Here is a 25,234-nt window from a genome sequence, read left to right on the forward strand (position 1 = left end):
CTTTTCAGCAATCATTAGGTGTTTCTGCATCAGCGGTATACATGGAAATTGTGTTATACTGTAGCGGGGGTTACTTTGGACATGAGGGCCAAAGAATGTCACCGCCTACTCTAATGCCATTAATTCGATTCTTGTATAATAACCCAATTGTATATTAACAGAATTCCATTCTTTCCGAAAATGTGCTCTACTGAAAAGCATAATGAAATCCCTGGTGTAATATATGCTGTTTCAGCATGTGTCTGTTGGGATCAAACCATCTGCTTCTCAACAGTTGGAGTCAGTGTTCAGTACCCCGGACCTGTCAGACTCAGCACATTACCAGGCAGGACAGTCCTTGAACACAATGTATATAAGAGCCCCAGGCTACATTGAGGGAAGTCCTCCATTTTCAATAAGCTTAGTTAAGTATTACAAATTTCAGGGCACACACTGTAATATAGTACAAATCACAAACAGCACATGACTCGATATATGCATTTCAGCAGAAATTGCGTTAATTGATTAACCCGTCAATAGCTTTCAGATCTATGGTAACAAAAATACATCAGAGTAGACTATAGGATTCTACACTGTGACATACAAATACAATAATTGCACTACAATATATTGATTTTTTTTTGTAATGCTTCCATAATAAATTCTGTTTTCCTGGAAGTTGAACAGCCTTTGTCCAAACAAAAACTCTGCATTCTTGTATTTTTCTATTACTCTCATCAGTAATTTGGTTGTAATTATTATTGTGCTGGTAAGAGAAAATAAAATCTACAGCAAGTATCCTAAGCCTTTCAATAAGATATACATTTTAAAATACAGCTGTGCAGAGTACAGAATGTAAAATTGTGCTTTATTAACTTTTACATCCATATCCAACAGTTTAATTCCCTGGGACTTTTCAAAAATGTTTTGGTAAATTCCTTTCATTTTGCTTAAGGGTAGCAAGTTTTCGTATGATTATTCAGAACAAATGTAACACTCTACAACGTCAGTGCGAAACAGAAAGAAAAAAGACCAGGGTGTGATAATAGTTCTGGTATTAAATGTTAAAGGAAAACCTATTGATAATAAGGCGAGTGGAATTTTTGCATCTGTAAACCAGAGGGAAGTGATTCTTGTTTATGTCAGCAGAAGTCTGGTAATTCTGTTTACTATTACAGAAAAACTGCCAAACATGTACTGCAGTCAACCACCCAGTTGACATTTATACTGACTTGTTGGTGACAGGGAATCTGATATTAGCAGTGACCTGAATTAAGTAGCTAATTATTCACAGGCAGCTTTTTCAGAAGAGCTGAAAACAGTCAATTTTAATGTGAATTTAATTTAGAAAGCTAGTTTTAAGTGGTGTGGAAAATGGCTATGTCCTTTCACTGGAAATACACGTCTAGGCCTAAATCATAAGCATGTGCTTTGATAGTTTTGTATGGGAGAAGGGCAAGTTTGTTGGAAAGCTGATGAAACCCCCTTCCTAAATTAACTGCACTTTCTGTTTGTACTGCAGTAGACACTTTATATAAAGTCCAGAGTCAGGGACAGGAAGTGTACATTAAATAAAAATGCTCATATCCCTAATCTAATGTAAATAAGAAAGAAGATTATTGTGTAGTTACTCAAGTTTTAACTAGGACTTGTCCTTCTCAATATGATAGATGGAACTTTGGAGCTCAAATTATGAACATCAGACATGATGATGCTGTTCACATAATAGGAGTTCATTTAGTCACCTACACGTGGCACTGTCCTGACATACCAGTGTCAAAACAATGCTTATTTTTTCCAGAATTGAGTGATTTAATTTCTCCCCACCACACCAATTATCCCACAGTTACTTTAGACTGAAATGTTTTAGGCCATACATTGGATCAACAAGACTTTTCCAGTTGTGAAATGTCAGCGAGGTGATTTATTTTCGCACAGTAGCAAATTGGCATCTCAGTGCACTGTTGCTGAAACACCAATATGCTAAAATCCATGGTGAACATGCCTGTTCTTCTTTGTCTCAGTTGTACATACAGGAGTTCTGCAACTATCTTTGTCTCATTTGTACGTACAGTGTACTCTACTTGCTCTGTAACAAACGTATACCGTTTGCGATAGTAGTGAGGGGCCTTTTTAAGATGGATAATGAGCTTAGGCTAGTGGTAGCTCTTTAAGCTATTTGTGCAACATGTATTTCAGACTGAATTTTTGATATTCAGTAGTTTAATATGGAATTTTGCTGTACTTTCAGCCCAAGGGTTGCCCATTTGCAGTGGGATATGTTTCTAACTTTGAGTATACTTCACATATTTAGAGGTAGGACTTAACATGTGCCCAAGTAAATTACTGTCCTTTCAGAGGTTCCCAGGCTACTGCTGATCTCTGCATTGTGTGCAAACCTGGTGATGTATCCAGCCATTAGCACAGAGAACTGCAGCCTCTGTGTAATTCTACAGCTGAAGAAAAAGCTGCTTTCATCCAACAGAAGTTTACTGTTTGGTCCATCCGGGGGCGGAGGCCAGTCAGTCATTGTTTAGGAATTAATCTTTTCCCCCTTCTTTTAAACCATCAATACTAAAAGGTCCATTCTAAACTGGTTTGAGCAGTTCAAGGTCAACATTTTTTACATTTAATGTTGGAATGCAATTAACAGAATAATGTTTGGAATGTACAATACCGTTGTTTTGGTACGGTAGTTACTGTAGTATCAATGATATAGGAACTTGTAATCTATAGTGTAACTATCTGCATATTAAAAGTTAATAAATGTACCAGAGTCATTGTTCCGGTCGCTTTTGAATTCTGTTGTCACAAATCCTATTTGTGAGGAATGTGCGACAGTAGCATATTTATAGTCCAGAACCTGTGACAGTTTGAGTACTGTATTTAAAAAAAAAAGTGTTCTCATTTTTGGTACATGTCCAGTTTTTCTTTACAATCTGGTCAAATCTCCTATCCCATGAGCTACTCCAGGCTATTATTCTTTTGTTCTTTTTTGTTAATCATAGACAAAATGCTTTGAACTCTTCACAGGCAATAGATAAGCTGGTAGTTGAGAAAACCAGATGGTATTCTTAGGAACTGAAATTAGTGCAGAGACATTGGTGTTGCACCATGTAATGGATATATTGCATTCTGGAAGATGAACATTATATAAACCTGCTATGCTCAAAATGTGCATATATGACATTGAAAGATTAGTTATCCTGGTATCATATTTCAGGGAGTGGGAAGGCTGGGCTATTAAAGTAGGGTTCTAAGGGCAGAATATCCTAGACCAGTATGTGCACCGTCGAGCTCAAAATAAATGTTCACATTCCACCAACCCATAGCCCTTGTGTTCTAAATATGAATTAATGGCTTCTCCAGTTAGGAATCACAATCCTGGATGTGACATAAAGAAAATAATCCGTATCACAGCTGCCAGAATAGCTTAAGATAACTGATGTGTTTTAACTTGACTCAGTTGATAGCACTTACTATTGGATTGGAATATTGTTGCTTCGAACCCTTTTTGATCTCATAATCTAGGCTGATAGTCCAGTGCGCTATTGAGGGTGTGTTGCATTGTTGGAGATGCCAACTTTCAGATAAGAGGTTAGATCGCAGTCCTGTCTGTCTCTTTTGTTCAGATGGGCATTAAAGACCACATGGCACTATTTGAAGAATAGCACGTAGCGCCGTGTTACTACAGGCCTTCCTCCCCTTATTAAAGGGGAGGGGCCTAGCGCAGCATAACCCAGGGCCAAGCTGGGCCACCAAGGATCGGAGTACCGGCAAAAGAGCCCGGCGCTCGAGAAGTGTCCGGCTCATGGAGTGCAGTCGGCACTCCGCGGGGGGGGGGGCTTCACAGGAGGCCGGGGACAGCAACGGGGGCAGGTGCTGGCAGGCAGCCAGCAACAAAAATGGCCGCCCGGCACCTGCCCTTTAATTTGTGCCGCCCCGGCCGCAGGTGGGGCCCCCTTGAACCTATCGTACATAGCGTCTGGCGGTAAGTCAGGGGGCACTACCGAAGATTGTGGCCGGGGCGCAAGCGGGGTGTTGCACACGGTGATGACGTCATCGCCGGAGGCGCTAACGGTTACCACCGCCACTAACCTCCCGCTGAATTTCGCAGGAGGCATTAGTGGCGCGGCAACCGGGCACTAATTGCTTTGCGCCCCGTTAGCATCCTAACGGGAGGCACAAATCAACTGACTTTTTCCCCCTAGATGCACTAGTGCTCTTTTAATCAGAACAAAGAAAGTTAAGAGGAAATCTGATAGAAATGTTCAAAATTATGACAGATTTTGATAAGCTAAGTAGGGAAAAACAATTTCTATTGAATAGTAAGTTGACAACCACGGAGCATAAAATTAAGATCATCAGAAGAATGAAGGGCGAAGTTTGGGATTTTTTACCATACCAGAAACCATAGTGGAAGCAGAATTCATAATGGCTATTAAAATGGATGTGGATAAATATTTTGCAAAAGAAAAATTTAAATGGTATGGGAGAAATGCAGGGGAATAGGACTGAGGGGATAGCTTTTTCAGAGAGTGGAACAGGCATAATGGGCAGAATGAGCTCCTGTGTTGTAAAATGTCCTGATTCTAATAGCCTTGTAGCCTTGTAACCTTGCTTTACATGGGGTGGAATATTCAAATCATGCTGGAGATCATATAAATGTTGACGATACGAACAGTTTGGTTATTTCTGACATTTCATTGTTTTTCTGACTGAGGAATTTTTTTGTTCTCTTGCCTTTTTAAAAAAATGGACAATTTGTGGGCATTACTTATATAGTAACATTCCTCAAATACTGACTGTTCAAGGCAACAGTGAAGTCCTGATAGTTTTCTGTCTATATCTGTACATTATATACTGTATGCTTTCCAACTGGTGAATACACCTATATAACTGACAGATTAGAAAAGGTGGACATAGCAGAGAGTGACTTCTTCTGTGTGCTGGGCGTAGGAACATTATAAACACATTCTTTCTGAACACACCTATGATTTTGCTGCACTTAATGTACAGAGGAAATCGTCCCCTAGAATGGGCAACTGTCTTCACAAGCAACAGTCTTCATGATTTGGGGATGTGATGTCATGCCCATGCTGTGAACTGTCATGTTTCTCTCTGGGTACCTACTTTAGTGTTTAAGTATTTTCTTTCTTAACATTGTGGCAACAAAATGGCTGGTTTCATTACATAGTGCATACATGTTTCTTGTATTGGAAGTGCATCACTATGTAATGTCATTTCATCTCCTTGATGATATTTGCTTGTGATGTATATATTATATTCAGTGAAGCTGAGGATAAATGAGAAATTCACAGTAGTTAGGTGTTCAATCCAATGCTGAGAATGAGAGAAATTCACTCAGTATACAAGTGAGCTTAGGTGACTTGCCCCTTTCTGTCTGGACACATTGTGCTAGTGGGTCACCTATCTTGTACAGGTAGTGCTGATAAAATTCAATTTGGAAATACAATAATCTTATCATTATTACACTTACTCCTTTCCTGAAAGCTGTGATGAGAGTTCAGAAAAAATAAATCTTTTATTGAGCTAAACTATTGGCACTTATGGGTCTTAACATAGTTTCTGGTCAACTGTTTTATGAGTAACTTAGCTGCTGATACATTGAGTCCCTATTAGAACAGTCTAAAGTAAAAAATATTCCTGGAAAATGATGCATTTTACTTTACCCATGGTCATATTTTAAAGCTTGCATACGCCATTTTAGACTGTACAATACTGTCTCTTCATACTAAGATGTTACTCTGACTTTTATTTGCCTTAGGGCTACACTGCCTTTACCATGACCTATATTTTTTTGGTTTTGCGCTCCATGATTATGGTGTTACAGTCATATGTGTGACCTGAAAGCTTTGGGGCATTTTAAAGCTCTGATATGCTGGGTAGTTGTGATTTTTAAACGCTTATTTAAATCTGCTTCAATTATTTTCCCTCATGTTTCAAGTCCTCTGTCATGCCATGCCAAGTTGACAGATCATCTGATCCCAGACCTCTGATAGTAGAACCATGTTCAAGGTGATCCAAAATTGTCAATTTGGCAAGCATTGAAGAATGCTGACTTTTATGTAGTCAAACATCCTCCAAACCTTATGACAAAAACATGAGAAATATTCCAAAATTGTGTTTATTGTTTTGGAGAAAGTTAAGAGAACCCGCAAAGAGATAAAGCAATGTGGAGATTTATCCATCAGCCAGCATCACTGAAACAGTTTATCTGGGCATTTATTTCATGGCAGGAAGCTCTCACAAACAGCAATGTTTCAACAACAAAAACAACTTGTATTTCCTACATGACAACAGTCACTCCACTTCAAAAAGTACTTCATTGGCTGTGAAGTGCTTTGGGACGTCCTGAGGACGTGAATGGTGCTATATAAATGCAAGTTCTTTTTTCATTCTTGGTTGCTGGTCTGCATTCTCCTCGGGGAGGAATTTTGGGGTGTGCGGGAAGGGGCTGGAGTGCACTGAACGACCTGCCAAAAGTTGGAGCAGGCTGCTTGGCATTTCTCTAGTTGCAGGTAGAGACTGAAAATCACTCATTCCGATTGAGTTATGTCCCCGCAGGTGCTTTGGCACATATTTGAGAAGGGGCAGGGAGGCAGGACACTGTCCTGAATCACTGTGTTAGGGTGCAGTAGAGAGAGCTGTGCTTGCCTACACATTGTGGGGGGAAGGGGAGTGGCTCCCTCTCCAGCGGATAGGCTCAGCAAGCAATGGGATATTTCTCTGGAATTGGAAGACTGGTTATAGTGTTTGTAGCCTCCCAGATAACTGTCCAGAAAGACTGAATGTGATGAGGGCGTGACCAGAATATGAGGAGGAAGCTGTCCTGATGAATGAATAAACTGAATACATCACTTGCTCAGGTAAAGAAGCACTAAAACTTGCTGATGGCATTAAAAGATCTAATTTCCTGGAGTACTTGTGTGCTATCATAGAAACATAGAAGATAGGAGCAGGAGTAGGCCATTTGGCACCTCGAGCATGCTCCGCCATTCAATGCGATCATGGCTGATCATTCAAATTCAGTACCCTGTCCCTGCTTTCTCCCCATACCCCTTGATCCCTTTAGCCTTAAGAAATATATCCAACTCCTTCTTGAATATATTTAATGAATTGGCCTCTACTGCCTTCTGTGTAGAGAATTCCACAGGTTCACCACTCTTTGGGTGAAGAAATTCCTCCTCATCTCAGTCCTAAATGGCTTACCCCTTATCCTTAGACTGTGACCCCTGGTTCTGGACTCCCCGACCATCGGGAACATCCTTCCTGCATCTAGTCTGTCCAGTCCTGTCAGAATTTTATAAGTTTGAATGAGATCCCCTCTCATTCTTCTAAACTCCAGCGAGTATAAGCCCAATCGACCCAATCTCTCCTCATACGTAATTCTTGCCATCCCAGGTATCAGCCTGGTGAATCTTCGCTGAACTCCTTCCATGGCAAGAACATCCTTCCTCAGATAAGGCGACCAAAACTGCACACACTACTCAAGATGTGGTCTCACCAAGGTCCTGTACAACTGCAGAAAGACATCCTTGTTCCTGTACTCAAACCCTCGCGCTACGAAGGCCAACATACCATTTGCCTTCTTAACCGCCTGCTGCACCTGCATGCTTACCTTCAGCGACTGGTGCACAAGGACACCCAGGTCTCGTTGCACTTCCCCTTCTCCCAATCTATTGCCATTCAGATAATAATCTGCCTTCCTGTTTTTGCCACCAAAGTGGATAACCTCACAATTATCCACGTTGTATTGCATCTGCCATGCTTCTGCCCAATCACCCAACCTGTCCAAATCATCCAGGAGTTTCTCGGCATCCTCCTCACAGCACACATGCCCACCCAGCTTTGTTTCATCTGCAAACTTGGAGATATTACATCTAGTTCCCTTGTCTAGATCATTAATATATATTGTGAATAGCTGGGGTCCAAGGACCGATCCCTGCGGTACCCCACTATCATCAACCTTTCATTTATACAGAATTCTCTGAAGCATGCATTGTGGATTTGTCACAAATGTAACCAATGTTTTCTCTCAGCTGTGAGGAATCCATAACTCATAGAGTCATAATGGCACAGAAGGAGGCCATTCGGCCCACCGAGTCCGTGCCGGCTCTCTGTAGAGCAATCCAGTCAGTCCCATTCCCCCGCTCTATCCCCATAGCCCTGCAAGTTTATTTCCCTCAAGTGCCTACCCAGTCTCCCCTTGAAAACATCGAGCGTCTCCGCTTCCACCACTTCCATTGGAAGCGAGTTCCAGGTCCTCACCACTCGCTGTGTAAAAAAGTTTTTCCTCACATCCCCCCTGTATCTCTTGCTCAAAACCTTAAATCTGTGTCCCCTAGTCCTTGTACCATCAACTAGTGAGAACAGCCTTTCCCCGTCTAGCCTATCCAAACCCGTCATAATCTTGTACTTCTATCAAATCACCCCTCAACCTCCTTTGCTCTAATGAAAACAAATCCAGCTTCTCCAACCTGTTCTTGTAGCTAAGATCCCCCATCCCCGGAACCATTCTGGTAAATCTCCTCTGCACCCTTTCAAGGGCCTTCACATCCTTCCTAAAGTGTGGTGACCAGAACTGGATGCAATACTCCAGTTGTGGCCTAACCAGCGCTTTATAAAGGTTCAGCTTAACTTCTCTACTTTTGGACTCAATACCTCTATTTATGAAGCCCAAGATCCCATATGCTTTGCTAACCCTCTCTCAATATGTCCCGCCACCTTCAGGGACCTATGCACATTAACTCCCAGGTCCCTCTGTCCCTGCACACTTTTAAAACTGTGCCATTAAGTGTATATTGCCTCTCCCTGTTCCTTCTGCCAAAATGCATCACCTCACACTTCTCTGTATTAAATTCCATCTGCCACTTGTCTGCCCATTCTGCTAGCCTTTCTATGTCCTGTTGCAGTCGATTGGTATCATCACTGCTTGCCACCTCCCCAAGTTTGGCGTCATCGGCAAACTCATATCTTTGAGTGTTCTTTTGCATAAGTGAAAGACTCCACACTGCAGGGACCAGCAAGTTGGTTCTCTAAATGCCATTGGTGAGTTGTGATGGTCTTTACCTGAGTGAAAGAATGTCCAGAACTTGCAGTCACCAGTGAAATGTTCAGTTTATCTCTCAGTGAACTCTATTGCACAATATGTGATGCTTTGCAGTTCTCCTCCACTTTCACCCATTTTAATAAATGCTGTCATCCTGTGTTTATGTGGTACCTGAAAAAGAAACTCCATGGGACCTTACATACTTAGCTTCACAGCAACTGGTGAGCCTCTTTCTGGCAATGCCATTATTTATCTTGAACTGATAATATAGGTTATAGTATAGGATACCTAGCCGTGAACTTAGCAGTTCTGTTTATCATTGTACATCAATGCTGTATTAATATACCTCGGATATTACTGTTATAATTCCATATGCTGTGCTGCTTATTTTAAAGTGCCTGACAAGCCTGTACTGTATAATAGTATTTAGACATTGAATCCCATCATATATATTGATAAAACTGTTAATTTGATTGAATTAGAAATATGGAATCTTTATATCTGCTCAGTTGATGGTTTTGTAAAACCAAGAGGCGGGCATGTTATATATTAGGATAGAGCTTAATATACATGAACATGCCTACATTACCTAACTGAGGGGAAATCTCTGGCTTTATTCTGTTCTGGCATTTCCTTCAGGCAGTTTTGAATAATTAAAGATCAGTTCGTGCAGAGAGAAGTGAAAGGCACGAAGCATGTGAAGCAGCTCTTGACTAGTTTAAACACGGGTCAGGTGACAGTGAAGGTCAGAACAGCTGAGCTTTGCCGAGCAGCAGTTGTGCTTACAGCCTTGATCTCGCCAGCTCACTGTGCTCATGTCTTTACTTTCAGTGCCCGCGGACCTGACGCCAGAAGAGGAGGTAGAGCTAGAAAACATCCGACAACGCAAGCAGGAGCTCCTGGCTGACATTCAGGTAAGCAGCTGATTGTCTTAGACCCTAAATTTTGGCAAATACCGAACACAAAAGGTCTCAAAGTTTGATTGCTATTTTCCAGTTTTAATTTTGATTCAGTTACTAAATCGATGTGATTGATTTCCTGAAGGCACAATATCTTTTTATTAGAAAAGTATACAACTTACTGTGAAACGTAACTTTTAAAAGTTTGAATCTTTATTCAAGCAAGTAGATTTTCTTTGGTCTTCGTAAACCACTTTCTGTTGCTCATATTTGAAGGAAAAACAAATACATGATTCTTGTTAGTTTAGTGTACTTTAGCAGATAAATTTGTCATAAGCAGATTCTATTGTAAAGCTTAAGCCACAATCATAGTCCATACAGAATACTCATGCAATCCTGAAGCTGTTAAATGTTATGAATACTCACTAAAATAAAATAAATTACAGTCAGAAAGTGTAGCTGACAAGAATATTAGTGGGACATTCTACAGCCAGTTGAGGAATACACAGATTTACTGTGGTATGTAATTAGTTTTGTGAATGTCTGTGCGCTCTCTCCAGCTTTAAGTATTTTGGTGAAAGTTTTACGGTATTATTCAACTTCCGGACAGTGATCTGCAGAAGCAGGGATGTTGGCCAGCTGTCATCATCCATGAATTGCTACAATGCGCATCTACCGTCTAGATTTGTAATGGGATCTCTGTGATCATATTACTGTGATTTATGGAAGATTCAATCGGCTCTTGCGCAAAAAGGACTATGAGGTAGCTGTTTTATTGTTTTATCCTGTCAAGACGTTACATTTCTATAATGTGCTGGAGCTCCCATTGCTCCGGTATCTAACCCATTTTCATTGCAAATTGGAGTAAAGAGATGTTGGCCTAGGAATTTGACCGCACAGTGCTCGGTTTTCGGACGATAAATGGGTCCTCAGCAATGGCCGCACAGCAATCAGGAGATCCCTCGCAGACCGCTCACCAGCAGCTGCCGCTGGAAAAGATACCATGCATGGCCGCACTGCAAATTTAAAGGGACTGTGCAAAAAAAAAATTAGAAGGAACATTGGGTCCTAGGCCTCCAATATGGCAGGAAATAAGCGAATGCTCATCATAAGAACATAAGAAATAGGAGCAGGAGTAGGCCATACGGCCCCTCGGGCCTGCTCCGCCATTCAATAGGATCATGGCTGATCTGAATCTAGACTCACGTCCACTTCCCTGCCCTCTCCCCGTAACTCCTAATTCCCTTATCTGCTAGGAAACTGTCTATCTCCATTTTAAATTTATTTAATGTTGCAGCTTCCACAGCTCTCTGGGGTAGCAAATTCCATAGATTTACTACCCTCTGAGTGAAGAAGTTTCTCCTCATCTCAGTTTTGAAAGGGCAGCCCCTTATTCTTAGATTATGCCCCCTAGTTCTAGTCTCACCCATCAGTGGAAACATCCTCACCGCATCCACCCGATCAAGCCCCCTCACAATCTTATATGTTTCGATAAGATCACCTCTCATTCTTCTGAACTCCAATGAGTAGAGTCCCAACCTACTCAACCTTTCCTCATATGTCAACCCCCTCATCTCTGGAATCAACCAAGTGAACCTTCTCTGAACTGCCTTGAGAGCAAGTATATCTTTTCTTAAATATGGAAACCAAAACTGCACGCAGTATTCCAGGTGTGGCCTCACCAATACCCTGTATAACTGCAGCAAGACTTCCCTGTTTTTATACTCCATCCCCCTTGCAATAAAAGCCAAGATTCCATTGGCCTTCCTGATCACCTGCTGCACCTGCATACTAACTTTATGTGTTTCATGCACCAGGACCCCCAGATCCCTTTGTACTGTAGCACTTTGCAGTTTCTCTCCATTTAGATAGTAACTTGCTCTTTGATTTTTTCTGCCAAAGTGCATAACCTCACACTTTCCAACATTATATTGCATCTGCCAAATCTCTGCCCACTCACTTAGCTGGCCTATGTCCTTTTGCAGGTTTTTTATGTCCTCCTCACTCACTGCTTTCCCTCCCATCTTTGTATTGTTGGCAAACTTGGATATATTGCACTCGGTCCCTTCCTCTAAATCGTTAATATAGATTGTAAAGAGTTGGGGTCCCAGCACTGACCCCTGCGGAACACCACTAGTTACTGATTGCCAGCCCGAGAACGAACCATTTATCCCAACTCTTTGTTTTCTGTTAGATAGCCAATCTTCCACCCATGCCAGTATATTACCCCCAATCCTGTGATTTTTTATCTTGATCAGTAATCTTTTGTGTGGAACCTTGTCAAATGCCTTTTGGAAGTCCAAATACACTACATCCACTGGTTCCCCTTTATCCACCCTGTATGTTACATCCTCAAAGAATTCGAGCAAATTTGTCAAACATGACTTCCCCTTTGTAAAACCATGCTGACTCTGCCCTATTAAATTATGTTTATCCAAATGCTCTGTTACTGTTTCCTTAATAATGGACTCCAACATTTTGCCAACCACAGATGTTAGGCTAACTGGTCTATAGTTTCCAGCTTTTTGTCTACTTCCCTTCTTAAATAAGGGTGTTACATTAGCAGTTTTCCAATCTGCCGGGACCTTTCCTGAGTCCAGGGAGTTATGGAAAATGATCACCAATGCATCCACAATCCCTACCGCCACTTCTCTCAAGACCCTAGGATGTAGGCCATCAGGTCCGGGGGATTTATCCGCCTTAAGTCCCATTATTTTACTGAGTACCATCTCCTTAGTGATTTTAATCGTGTTTAGCTCCTCCTTCCCCCCCCCCCCCCCCATTGCCCCCTGTTTGTCCAGTGTTGGGATATTTTTAGTGTCCTCTACTGTAAAGACTGATACAAAATATTTGTTCAGCGTCTTTGCCATCGCCATGTTCCCCACCACTAGTTTCCCAGTCCCATCCTCTAAGGGACCAACGTTCACTTTAGCCACCCTTTTTCTTTTTATATAGCTGTAGAAACTCTTGCTATCTGTTTTAATATTTTTTGCTAGTTTACTTTCATAATCTATCTTCCCTTTCTTAATTAATCTTTTAGTTATTGTTTGCTGGCTTTTAAATGCTTCCCAATCTTCTATCCTCCCACTAGATTTGGCTACTTTATATGCCCTTGTTTTCAGTCGAATACTATCCTTTATTACTTTACTAAGCCACGGATGGCTGTCTTTTCTTTTACTCCCCTTTTCCCTCAGTGGAATATATTTATCTTGAAAAATGTGAAATATCTCCTTGAATGTAGACCACTGCTCTTGTACCGTCTTACACTTTAATCTGTTTTCCCAGTCCACTTTAGTCAATTCTACTCTCATACCTTCATGGTCTCCTTTATTTAAGCTTAGTATGCTGGTTTGAGATCCAACTCTCTCACCCTCAAACTGAATTTGGAATTCAACCATATTATGGTCACTCATTCCAAGGGGATCCTTTACTAGGACATTTTTTATTAATCCTGTCTCATTACACAGGACCAGATCTAAGATTGCCTGCCCCCTGGTTGGTTCAGTTACATACTGCTCAAGGAACCCGTCCCTAATACACTCTACGAACTCTTCCTCAATGCTGCCATGCCCAATTTGATTAGTCCAGTCAATATGAAAGTTAAAATTCCCCATGATTATAGCTGTTCCCTTATTACAAGCCCCAACTATTTCCTGATTTATACTCCGACCAACAGAGTTGCAACTGTTAGGAGGCCTATAGACTACGCCCACTAGTGACTTTTTCTCCTTATTATTCCTTATCTCCACCCAAACTGTTTCACTATCCTGATCCTTTGACCCAATATCATTTCTGACTATTGCAGTGATTCCATCGTTGATTAACATAGCAACCCCACCTCCCTTTCCTTCCTGTCTGTCCTTCCTAATTGTCAAATACCCTTGTATGTTTAGTTCCCAGTCATGATTATCTTGCAGCCATGTTTCCGTAATGGCCACCAGATCATACCCATGTGTAGTTATTTGCACCGTCAACTCGTCAATTTTGTTACGAATGCTGCGTGCATTCAGATAAAGAACTTTCAAATATGTTTTCTGACAATTTATTCCTGCTTTTACCCCTTTTACTACTTTACCTTTATCATTATACATTCTGTCCCTTCCTGACACGCTCTGGTTTTTAATTCCCTCACTGCTACCTTGCTCTATTGCTTTCTCCGCTGTCATTTTTATTTTTCGCTCTCTTAAAACCTCCCCCCCACTAATTAGTTTAAAGCCCTCTCTACAGCCCTAGTTATTTGATTCGCCAGGATTCTAGTCCCAGCACTGGCCAAGTGAAGTCTGTCCCAATGGAACAGCTCTCTCCTGTCGCAGTACTGATGCCAGTGTCCCAGGAAGCAAAACCCATTTCTCCCACACCAGTCTTTGAGCCACGCATTTAACTCTCTAATTTTATTTACCCTAGCCAAATTTGCACGTGGCTCAGGTAGTAATCCAGAGATTATTACCCTTGTGGCTCTGCTTCTAAATTTGGCCCCTAGCTGCTCAAACTCCCTCAGCAGAACCTCCTTCCTTGTCCTATCTATGTCGTTGGTACCAACATATAAGCCGGAAGTGCACTGCCCGCCATGTTGGTAAAGGACAAAAATTGCATGCGGTGGCCATGTGTGAAACTGGGGTTAGGCCCTTTGCATATGCAAATAAGGGGCTTAATGCCTGTTTGAAGTCCCCACTGCAAGAGTGGTTTGCCCTGAGGCAGCCAGTGCCGACTGCACTGAGGAAAACCATGTCTACATGCAGAAAAGGACCGTAAACAACAGTTAGGCCGCAAACAAGGTAAGTTTAAAAACAATGCTTACTTGAATATGGAGTTAGGAAGACCAGGAATGTTCTTCCCTTCCCCACAGTCAAAGAAGACTGCCAGCCACCGTAGCCAGCCCCCCCTTCCCCGATCACCATCGCTACCCCCCTGATTGCCGTCGTTATCGCCCCACTTTCACCCCCACCCCCGGCCACCCCTTCCTCCCAATCCCCAACCCAATCACCCTCCTTTCTGTTAGCCCCGCTTCCTCACTTACCGGCAATGCCAGCAACGGCCCGATCTTCAATCGCTCTTCGCTCTCTTGCTCTCGGCAATTAGACGGCTCGAAGTATATGAGGCCCGAGGCCCAATATTGGGGACGGCTTGTGCCTCACCATTCCTGCGTAGGGATGGGGCATGCCCGGATTTCTAGACCAGTGTGTGTGCAGTTGTTTGGAAATTGAGACTTGATTTCTGACTACTGTGGCTTTCTGATAGGTAGGGAAGGTCTGTACAGACCAGTAATTGGGAAATCGTGTCCTTGGTCTATTCTGAGCATTCTGTATCTGGGGAAAAAGTGGTAACTGCTACTTGCTGCCTCTGCAAATATCAGTAAAAAACACTGCTATAGGTGGGTCTTGGCACCTATACAGGCAGATGTAGTAATCCAGTTAGCTTATACTGCTGCTGCCTCCAAAATCAGGACTGCTGCCAGCAGCAATGATGTGAAGTGAAGGATCCATTTAGTCAGTCAGCTTTACACAAACTTTAGTTACTTAACCAGTTTTACAACAAACAGAAAATATTAATGCTATATTGTGAAATGCTTACTAAGATTTGATTACAACTTTTTTTAAAGTATGAATCTCTTGTATTCTAAAGTTTTCTTGAAAATCCTTTTCAATGGACCTGCACGTATCTCCAGTTCTATCCAATTTTCAGCATTTTATAGCTACTCAAAATAATTCTGCCGAAGTTACTTGAAAAAACAATATTAATAAACAAATTCCTCTGCCCACCTTTCCTATTTTTTTTGGGATGCTCTTAGTTTCTTTTTTCCTCAATTCTTAAGTCAGAAAGTTTAAGTCGCACTCCAGAGAATTGAGCACATAATCTAGGCTGACACCTCAGTGCAGTACTGAGGGAGTGCTTCATTGTCGGAGTTGCCGTCTTTCAGATAAGATGTTAAGCTGAGGCCTAGCCTTCACTTTCAGATGGATGTAAAAGATACCATGGCACTATTCGAAGAAGACCAGGGAGTTCTGGCCAACATTTATCCCTCAACCAACATCACTAAAACAGATTATCTGGCTATTTATCTCGTGGCTGTTGATGGGACCTTGCTGTGTGCAATTGGCAGCTGCGTTTGCCTACAAGTGACTGCACTTCAAAAGTACTTAATTTGCTGTGAAGTGTTTTCGGATGTCCTAAGGTTGTGAAAGGTGTTTTTTTTTCTTTTGCCTCTCATGGATGAGAGGGCAAACTGGACAAAAATCATCCAGGGAAAGTTTCTGTGAATGTTAGTCAATACTGATACTCAAAATAATGGAGATCTTCCAATCCTCCAGCATTGCAGCTGTTCTAGAAATACTTCTGTAATCACAACTTGCCTTTCTTGTTGTCTTTTTTTAAGTACCGGGTAATAATCAGTGCAGATCAGTGCAGTGCAGAACTTCACCTGACGAAGGAGCAGCGCTCCGAAAGCTTGTGATTTCAAATAAAACTGTTGGACTATAACCTGGTGTTGTGTGACTTCCTACATTTGTCCACCCCAGTCCAACACCGGCATCTCCACATCATCAGATCTGAGTAGGATGGGTGTGTAGTATGTAAAGCTGATACAATATGGAGTTTCAAGTACTAAGTTTTACAACAAATATATGCACATACTATTTATGGTAGAGTAGGTGGCTAGACCCTGGTTTGACCAAATTTATTCAGTTAAAATAAGCAGTGACTGCTTTATAATGGTGAACCTTGGCTCATGGCTTGAAGAATCATACTGAAATTAGGTTAGAGGATGATTAAGTTCCTGCCAGGGGAGTGTATCTGTCGAAATATTATTCACAGAGTCACTCGTGCTTTCCACGGGAAAATAAAATGTCCATTAGAGACTGTAGCATATTCATATCCAAGGGCAACCAAATCTTAAATGAGAATTTTTCTTCGCTCTCTCTCTCTCTGTTGAAATACATATTAGTATATAATATAATCTAATTCACCTATTTTAATTGTTCTTTCGAATGTTAGAATTCCAGTACAGGTAGACTACCCTTTATCCGGACTTCCGAAAACCGAAACCCTCTAAAAACCGAAGGTTATTTTGGTCAGCGTAAGTCGTGCGCACGACATGACCTGTACATGTTTGAAGTTTTACTGAATGTTTTCCTTACAAATAAACTGTACTACAGTATTTATCCCTGTAACTACAGTATTTATAGTCGTTATTTATCCCACCCTTTCGGATAAGGGATAGTGTATCCTTTATCCGCACTCCCGAAAACCGAATTACCTCTGAAAACCGAAGTGTTTTCGCGCACCTTCCGAAATCCGAAATTTTCCTAAAACCGAAACATGGCTGGTCCCGAGGTTTTCGGATAAAGGATAGTCTACCTGTAGTAGAAGCCAGAAATTGTGTTTTATCTCTGCATACATAATAGTTAAGATTAATAATGCATCATCACTGTAACACATTTGGAAAATTAAGCCACCCCTTTAAAGTATTTATTGTAAAAAAAACTATGTGTTGTATTCTCTTTTAAAATAACTCTTGCAGAGAATTTAGATAACATTTTGAGGAGCTGGCAAGCATTGGTTGATTAAGGCCACATCTACACTGCCTTCCAGTTGGGCAGATCTGGAACAGTTCTGATTTTATTCCTGATCTGCTTGAACTAAGTACCCTGGATCACCAATGATTGCAAGTCTGAGAGAATCCATTCAGTCGGCAGCTTCTGCTGTTAATACTGAAGAGTGACAAAATGTGCAAGCAGGGCATAAAACAGCATTTACACTTTGAAAGAGTAATTAACAGCACTCTACTCTGATTAGCTTGTCCAATAATGCTTTCGCATTCACCTCTACCCGAATTCAGTCTTGACTTCAAATGGTTTTACTTTATCATTGTAGAAAATCATTAAGCAATTTCAGCAGCCTAATATGAATCCTGTAGTGAGTAATTTGAGATAAGAGGTGTTATAATTAATTTTTTTATCCTGTTTATCTTCCTCTAGAGGCACACAACACCATCTTGGTTTCACTCACTTCCTTTTGAGAAAACATACAGCCAATGGCAAATGTGAAATGAGAAATCAGTGTGATTGGCTGCTACTGGTTGCCATTTTTTTCTTGTTACAGGCTAGCTGAGGACTAAGTTTATTGTAAAGGTGAGCAAGAACCTCGTGGCATTGGCCTAGAAACTGCTGGAAAAGTAATGGCGAGTTCACGGTGCCCACCATTATTAGTGCGTGAAACCAGCAAGTTGTGGTGAAGAGAGAGATATGCCATGTGTTCTTATTCACCACAAATTGCTCGACGATTTGTACCACTCCGCCATTAGCCTTGCCAAAACTGGAAAAATTACCATCTCGCCTCACCATTGTGTGTCATGAAGTTGCTGGATTTATGCCGTTAATACGGATTAATTTCATTGCCGCCATGGTGTAAGGGCCCTGTTGATGATGTGATTTATGGTCCTGATATGCCACTCAAACTTGGAGGACCAGAAAGGGAACAATGAAACTGTGGAGTCTCACTCCCGCAGGTAGTAAATTGTTCCTAGAGGTTATTTAAATGTTTTAATTTTTTCTTACTTTTCCTTTCTGTCTTTTTTTCCTCTCTCTTTTAATCTGCCATCTTTCTTTTCCTTTTTTATTTTTCTTTCTGTTTCTAATTTGACTCTAATTCACCCTATTTCCTTCTCCGTGATTCGCTCTGTTTCTTTCTCTATTCTTAAATTTCATTGGTTAAAGAGATAGACCATTGGACCCAACGTTCACGAGGTCCCAAATGCCCCGTTGATGTCACCGTGCTGTTATCAACTCGCCTTTCCAGTAATTTGCGGCACAGAAATATGATCTGAAGGGTGAGGTAAAAATTCCAATTCACGGCATTCGCTCACGATGCACCTCTCCAGCAGTTTCTGGGCCATTGTTGACTTGTGTGACTCTTCCCCAATAAATCATACATATGTGCAGTTCTTTCTGAGTTGCTGCTCAGAACTCTGATTTCTGCACCAAGTGTAAACTGATTGAATTCAGAGCATGGAAGTAAAAGCATATTCCACAATTGCTTCACATAGAATTGGTTCTTCTATATAAATGGATGGTAAAATTCAAGGAGATTGCTGTTTCATTTTGATGTTTGTAGTTTACCAAGCACACTATGTTTAATGAGTTCTTTATTCCCTCTGGTAGCTTCTCCAGTGCTAGGGAATGATGCATGTTTACAACGTTGCACATGTATTTACATGCAATGCTTCCTGCTGATGTGCAGAAGTCAATCAGATCCACAAGTTGCACTTAAAATCTGTCTTTTAAATCAAGTCCTATGTTTGTAGATAGATTTGGAAAAATATAATCAAGTTGTTGATATTTCTTGAGAGTATTCAACCTCCTTTGTATTGTTTACTTAGCATGGAATTCTGGGGGAAAAATTCGGTATCGACTATTTTGGGGCACTAACATCGCCTGGGTGCTAACTTTAGCGCTGGCGACCACAAACTTGAGTTTTATTGCCCCAAGAGGGAAGTGGAGCGCTAAATCGAGCAGTGGGCAGCCCGATGCACGCCTCCTGCAGCTGTCGGTGTTTTTGACCGGCGCTGCTGCAGGGGGCGTAAGTCAATTTCTGGTCTGGGGTGCTACCGGGGCGATGCGCACCGCGATGACGTCACGATCTCCGGGCAAAGGCGATCAGGGCACAACGCCGTAGCGCCGCCGTAAAACTCCCGCCGAATATGCCGGGAGTCGATGTCAGTGCCGCGCCCGGTCGCAAAGCCATTTTTGCCCTGTTAGCGCCAAGGCACCCAACTTCACCCCCGTAATGTGGAAATATGAAAAGCTAATTTTACTGTGAAGTCTGGAATGGCTGTTATACCTTAGATTTCTCAGTATAGTCCTGATATAAATTAATTGTGACTAACACATTTCGTGCTACAGGAGCCTATTACTGTAATTAGAATTCTCTTTTTATTTCGAACTTGTGGTACACCATATTTATAAGTTAGTGTTGCTAAATTGATCAGAGCTGTGATAACTCATGTACATGAACTGTAATTCTAAAAAATGCATTCATATCAGATCTGTTCACTCACAGATATAAAGAAAGCCAATTTAATTTCTTAATTGCAATCAATAGACACACATGACCAAAAAAAATCAACATAGCAGAATCCATGTGAATAGAACTATTTTACACTGACCCATAATTATAAAGGAGTTAAGTTATTTCAACACCAGACCTCTCAACTTCATCTGGCGCCTGCTAAATCTATTGTTTCAGCAGAAACTGTGAGAATATCCTCTGTTGGTTATGCAATGTTGATCTTGTCATGCCACTTCCTTTTGTCCAGTTTGCACTCATGACTGTGGGAATCTTTAGGAACATTCCTTTCAGTTCAATAAGCCATGTTGTAACCATTTTTATTAACGGGGAAATTAAGTCAACAGAATATTTTGTGGAATCTGAGGGTTTTTTTGTGAAATTGCTGGGAATCAGTGGGATACAAAACAATAGTCAGAAACGCCTTCAACTTACGTTATTGTATTTAGAAAAGCACAATAAAGGAAGCAGTGGGGATTTTTGGTTAAGGTGATGGTGAATAACCGAGCAGGTTTTAAGTTATCATGGAGAGCAGCGTTAATAAAGCATTATGTGACAGTTAGTCGAAGATCCAGCTTAAAACCTGCAGGATTGTTCACTACAACCAATAAAATAGTGTCTGCAGGTGAGCGTGTTTTTGATAAGCAATTTTGACCTTTCACCTATCTATTCAGAATTTGGAATTTCCTTTGAATGGTAGGTACTTTTTGGATCTGTTCTTTTATGTTAACTCTAGAATAACATGTTTCTATCAGGAAATTAACAGTCATTCAAAAGTTTGGATTTTGCTTAACCATATATTAATTGCCCAGAAATTATTGAGTACTAAATTAATCTATGAACGCCTGGCCTGTTCATAAGATGTTCATATGAGGTTTTTCCTCAGTTCGCCTTTGGTTCTTTTTCCAATCATTTTAAACCTGTGCCCTTTGGTTATCGACCCTTCAGTCATTGAAATAAGTTTCTCTTTATTTACTCAATCTAAACGCTTCATGATTTTAAGCACCTCTTTCAAATCTCCCCTTTGCCTTCTCTGCTCCAAGGAGAAGCACTCCAGTTTCTCCAGTCTATCCATATAACTGTAATCCCTCATCCCTGGAACCATTCTAGTAAATCTCTTCTGTATCCTCTCCAAAGCCTTCATGTTCTTCCTAAAGTGTGGTACCCAGAATTGGACACAATACTCCAGCTGGAGCTGAATTTGTGTTTTATACAGGTTCAGCATAACTTCCTGGCATTTGTACTCTATACCTCTACTTATAAAGCCCAGGATCCCATATGCTTTATTAACTGCTTTGTTAACCTGTCCTGCCACCTTCAAAGATTTGTGCACAAACACCCCCAGGTCTCTCTGTTCTTGCACCCCCTTTAGAATTGTACCATTTAGTATGTATTGTCTCTCCTCATTCTTCTTACAACAACAACTTGTATTTATATAGTGCCTTTAACATAGTAAAACATCCCAAGGTGCTGCACAGGAGTATTTAAGACAAGAAATTTGACACTGATCCACATAAGGATAAATTAGGGCAGGTGACCAAAAGCTTGGTTTTAAGGAGCGTCTTAAAGGAGAAAAGAGAGGTAGAGGCAGACAGGCTCAGGCAGGGAATTCCAGAGCTTAGGGCCTAGGCAACAGAAGGCACGGCCACCAAAGGTTGAGCAATTATAATCAGGGATCCTCAAGAGGGCAGAATTAGAAGAGCGCAGATATCGCGGGGGGTGGGGTTGTGGAGCTGAAGGAGATTACAGAGATAGAAAGGGGCGAGGCCATGGAGGGATTTGAAAACAAGGATGAGAATTTTGAAATCGAGGCGATGTTTAACCGGGAGCCAATATAGGTCAGCAAGCACAGGGGTGATGGGCGAACGGGACTTGGTGCGAGTTAAGACATGGGCAGCCGAGTTTTGGATGACCTCAAGTTTACGTAGGGTGGAATGTGGGAGGCCAGCCAGGAGTACGTTGGAATAGTCAAGTCTCGAGGTAACAAAGGCATGGATGAGGGTTTCAGCAGCAGATGAACTGAGTCAAGGGCGGAGACGGGCGATGTTACGGAGTTGGAAGTAGGCGGTCTTTGTTATGCTGTGGATTTCAGGGTCATAGAAACATAGAAACAAAGAAAAATAGGAGCAGGAGTAGGCCATTCGGCCCTTCAAACCTACTCCGCCATTCAATATGATCATGGCTGATCCTCTATCTCAATACCCTATTCCCGCGCTCTCCCCATATACGACACCAAGGTTGCGAACCATGTGGTTCAGCCTCAGACAGATGTTAGGGAGAGGGATGGAGTCAGTGGCTAAGGAACGGAGTTTGTGGCGGGGACCGAAAACAATGGCTTTGGTTTTCCCAATATTTAATTGGAGAAAATTTTTGCTCATCCAGAACTTTATGTTGGACAAGCAGTCTGACATTTTAGACACCGTGGAGTGGTCGAGAGAAGAAGTAGTGAGGTAGAGCTGGGTGTCGTCAGCGTAAATGTATCACCTCACACTTTTCTGCGTTGAATTTCATCTGCAATATGTCCGCCCATTCCACCAGCCTGTCTGTCCTCTTGAAGTCTATTACTATCATCCTCACTGTTTACTACACTTCCAAGTTTTGTGTCATCTGCAAATTTTGAATTTGAAATAAAATCTATTTAAAGCTGAATGACATTTTAGAATTGCTTATTTAGTGGTACACATTGCAGAGTCAATTTCAAGTTCAAACTAATTTTTCCATAAAGAATCTTATCTGTTGTATCAGAAAGATATAAAGATATAGCATGCAAGCAAATCTACAATTATTGTTTGACTTTTGATTTGTTGGTGCATTGTAAAGTAAAATGAGGGTAGCATATACTGTGTACAGTATATATACCGCATTAAATGATGGGAGTAGACTTTTGCGCCAATTTTACAAGCAGAGGTTCGTTTTTCTCCACAGATTTTTTTTTGGAGCCAGGTTAGATCTTCTGGCCATCAGACACAGAGCATAATGTAAATAAGATAGCTTTTGTTATTTTCTCAGAGAAAAAATACATTACCAGGTTGCATTGTGTTTTTCAAGCTGTGTAAAGTGTATCAGTTTTTCAGTGTTATGCACTGTTAAGTGATTAAGAGTATATTGCCATTACACTGCAAAAGGGAAAGCATTAAGCTGCTCGAGGCTTGTTACAATTTACAGCAGACACAATTCCTTCAGGTCAAATATCCTCCAATCTGGCATTCAGTTTTAGCCCACATGCAGGCATAATCAGGTGATTTTCAAAAGTATTTTGTGTGGCTTTCATGCAGTACATACCCCCATTAATAAATAACTATTGAGGCAATTCTGCTATGGACCATAACCTCTGCCCCTATTTTTTCACATGGCAGCTGTTTCTGCCATTCCCATTTACACCTCTACAACAAAAGCAAAATACCGCAGATGCTGGAAATCTGAAATAAAAACAGAAAATGCTGGAAATACGCAGCAGGTCAGGCAGCATCTGTGGAGAGAGAAACAGAGTTAACTGTTCAGGTCGATGACCTTTCGTCAGAACACCTCTTCCAGACTTATCTTTTGTTTCTTTACTTGTCCCATTACCAGCTCCTTTTGCCTTGCACCATCATCCCTTTTGTTATTTAATCTCTCCTGCCTTCCACCCTATCACAGACCTCCCCTCTTTCCCTACCCCTGCACTTGCTTAAAAATGTTACATCTCTAACTTTCTCCAGTTCTGATGAAGGGTCATCGACCTGAACCGTTAACTCTGTTTCTCTCTCCACAGATGCTGCCTGACCTGCTGAGTATTTCCAGCATTTTCTGTTTTTATTTCTGCTATATATCAGTTCGTTGTGCCTCCTTATGTAGATCAGTTGTCTTTAATGTGTACTGGAATGGGGGAGGGGTGGCGTATTTAATTTTTTTGCTATTTGTAATTTATAGCTTGGTTTACATTGGTGTGATGAGAATCTTGTCATCAAGAGCAGCAACTGCTTGGGCGCTTTCAACCGCTGTAGTTCAGGATTAAGTACCTGGAGACTGCATTAATTTTCTCCCTGTAGCTGGGCTACTGCTGTTTATAATCAGGAGTTTATTGAATTTCAAACAAAAAGTATGCACATTGAAAGGGCTGGGTGAATTCGGCAGCACGGTGGCATAGTGGTTAGCACTGTTGCCTCACAGCGCCAGGGACCCGGGTTCGAATCCGGCCTCGGGCGACTGTCTGTGTGGAGTTTACACATTCTCCCCGTGTTTGCGTGGGTTTCCTCCGGGTGCTCCGGTTTCCTCCCACAGTCCAAAGATGTGCGGGTTAGGTTGATTGGCTATCATAAATTGACCCTTAGTGTTAGGGGGATTAAATACGTGGGGTTACAGGGATAGGGTGGGATATGTGTTGGTGTAGGGGTTACGGGGATCGGGTGGGATATGTGTCGGTGCAGGCTCGATGGGCCGAAATGGCCTCTATCTGCACTGTGGCGTTTCTGTGATTCTGAATTTGAGATGAGATCAAGCCCATCCTGTGAAAACCAATACCTGTACTCTGAGGTATGTTCAATTACCATAAGTGACAGGCGCAGGACAAATGCATGTAATCAATAAAAGTAACATCTTTTAATCCAATGATTGTTTTCTTTTGTGCTCCCAGTTAAATATTTTCTTATAAATGTATATTGCATGTAATACTGAGTTAAACATAGGGAGATATTTTACAGATGGCACTTAGATACACAAAAGATAGGAAAGATATTAAAGCTTTACAAAGGGTATAGTTAAGATTCACTAAAATTATAACAGGAATGAGAGGTTATAGCTACTGTATATAGAAAAGCTTGAAAATGTGGGGCTTTATTCATGAATAGGTAAAGCTAAGGGAGATCTACTGGAGGGTATCAAAATTATAAAAGTTAATTAGTGAAAGATTTTTTCTACCGGTTGGCAAATTGGTAGAAGAGGGAATAAACTCAGTATTAACACTAGAATGAGGGAGGGATTTTTTTCACTCAGTTATTAGAACATGGAATGCTTGACAAGTGGCTATTGAGTGAGAAACCATATATCGATGCTGTCCAACAGGAATCACTGACTAGACAGGTGTGGTAATGGCGACACCAATTTAGCCACATGCACTAATTTTAGTAGAAAACGCTTTACATACAATACAGGTACTGTAAATATAGTTCATGTATATTTACATAACAAGCAATTACCACCATACAGTGCGAAACATTGCAGTCACTTCTTTCACCAAAGTTTGGAG

At 41.3% G+C, this 25,234-nt stretch overlaps 1 protein-coding gene across 6 annotated transcripts in view; it reads left to right on the top strand.

Annotated features, from left to right (window-relative positions):
• The window catches only part of cyth1b (cytohesin 1b), a 260,252-nt gene that overhangs the window by 141,921 nt on the left and 93,097 nt on the right, over window positions 1–25,234 (top strand). For all 6 annotated transcript variants that reach the window (XM_085963766.1, XM_085963764.1, XM_085963765.1 and 3 more), the window contains exon 2: window positions 9,884–9,966. In XM_085963766.1, the coding sequence (XP_085819892.1) occupies window positions 9,884–9,966 (83 nt within the window). The remainder of the gene's footprint in view (window positions 1–9,883; window positions 9,967–25,234) is intronic.

This window comes from Somniosus microcephalus, chromosome 21, assembly GCF_052327205.1.
Source record: "Somniosus microcephalus isolate GS21.2 chromosome 21, FLI_Smic_1.0, whole genome shotgun sequence".
In the NCBI taxonomy this organism is placed as follows: Eukaryota; Metazoa; Chordata; class Chondrichthyes; order Squaliformes; family Somniosidae; genus Somniosus; species Somniosus microcephalus.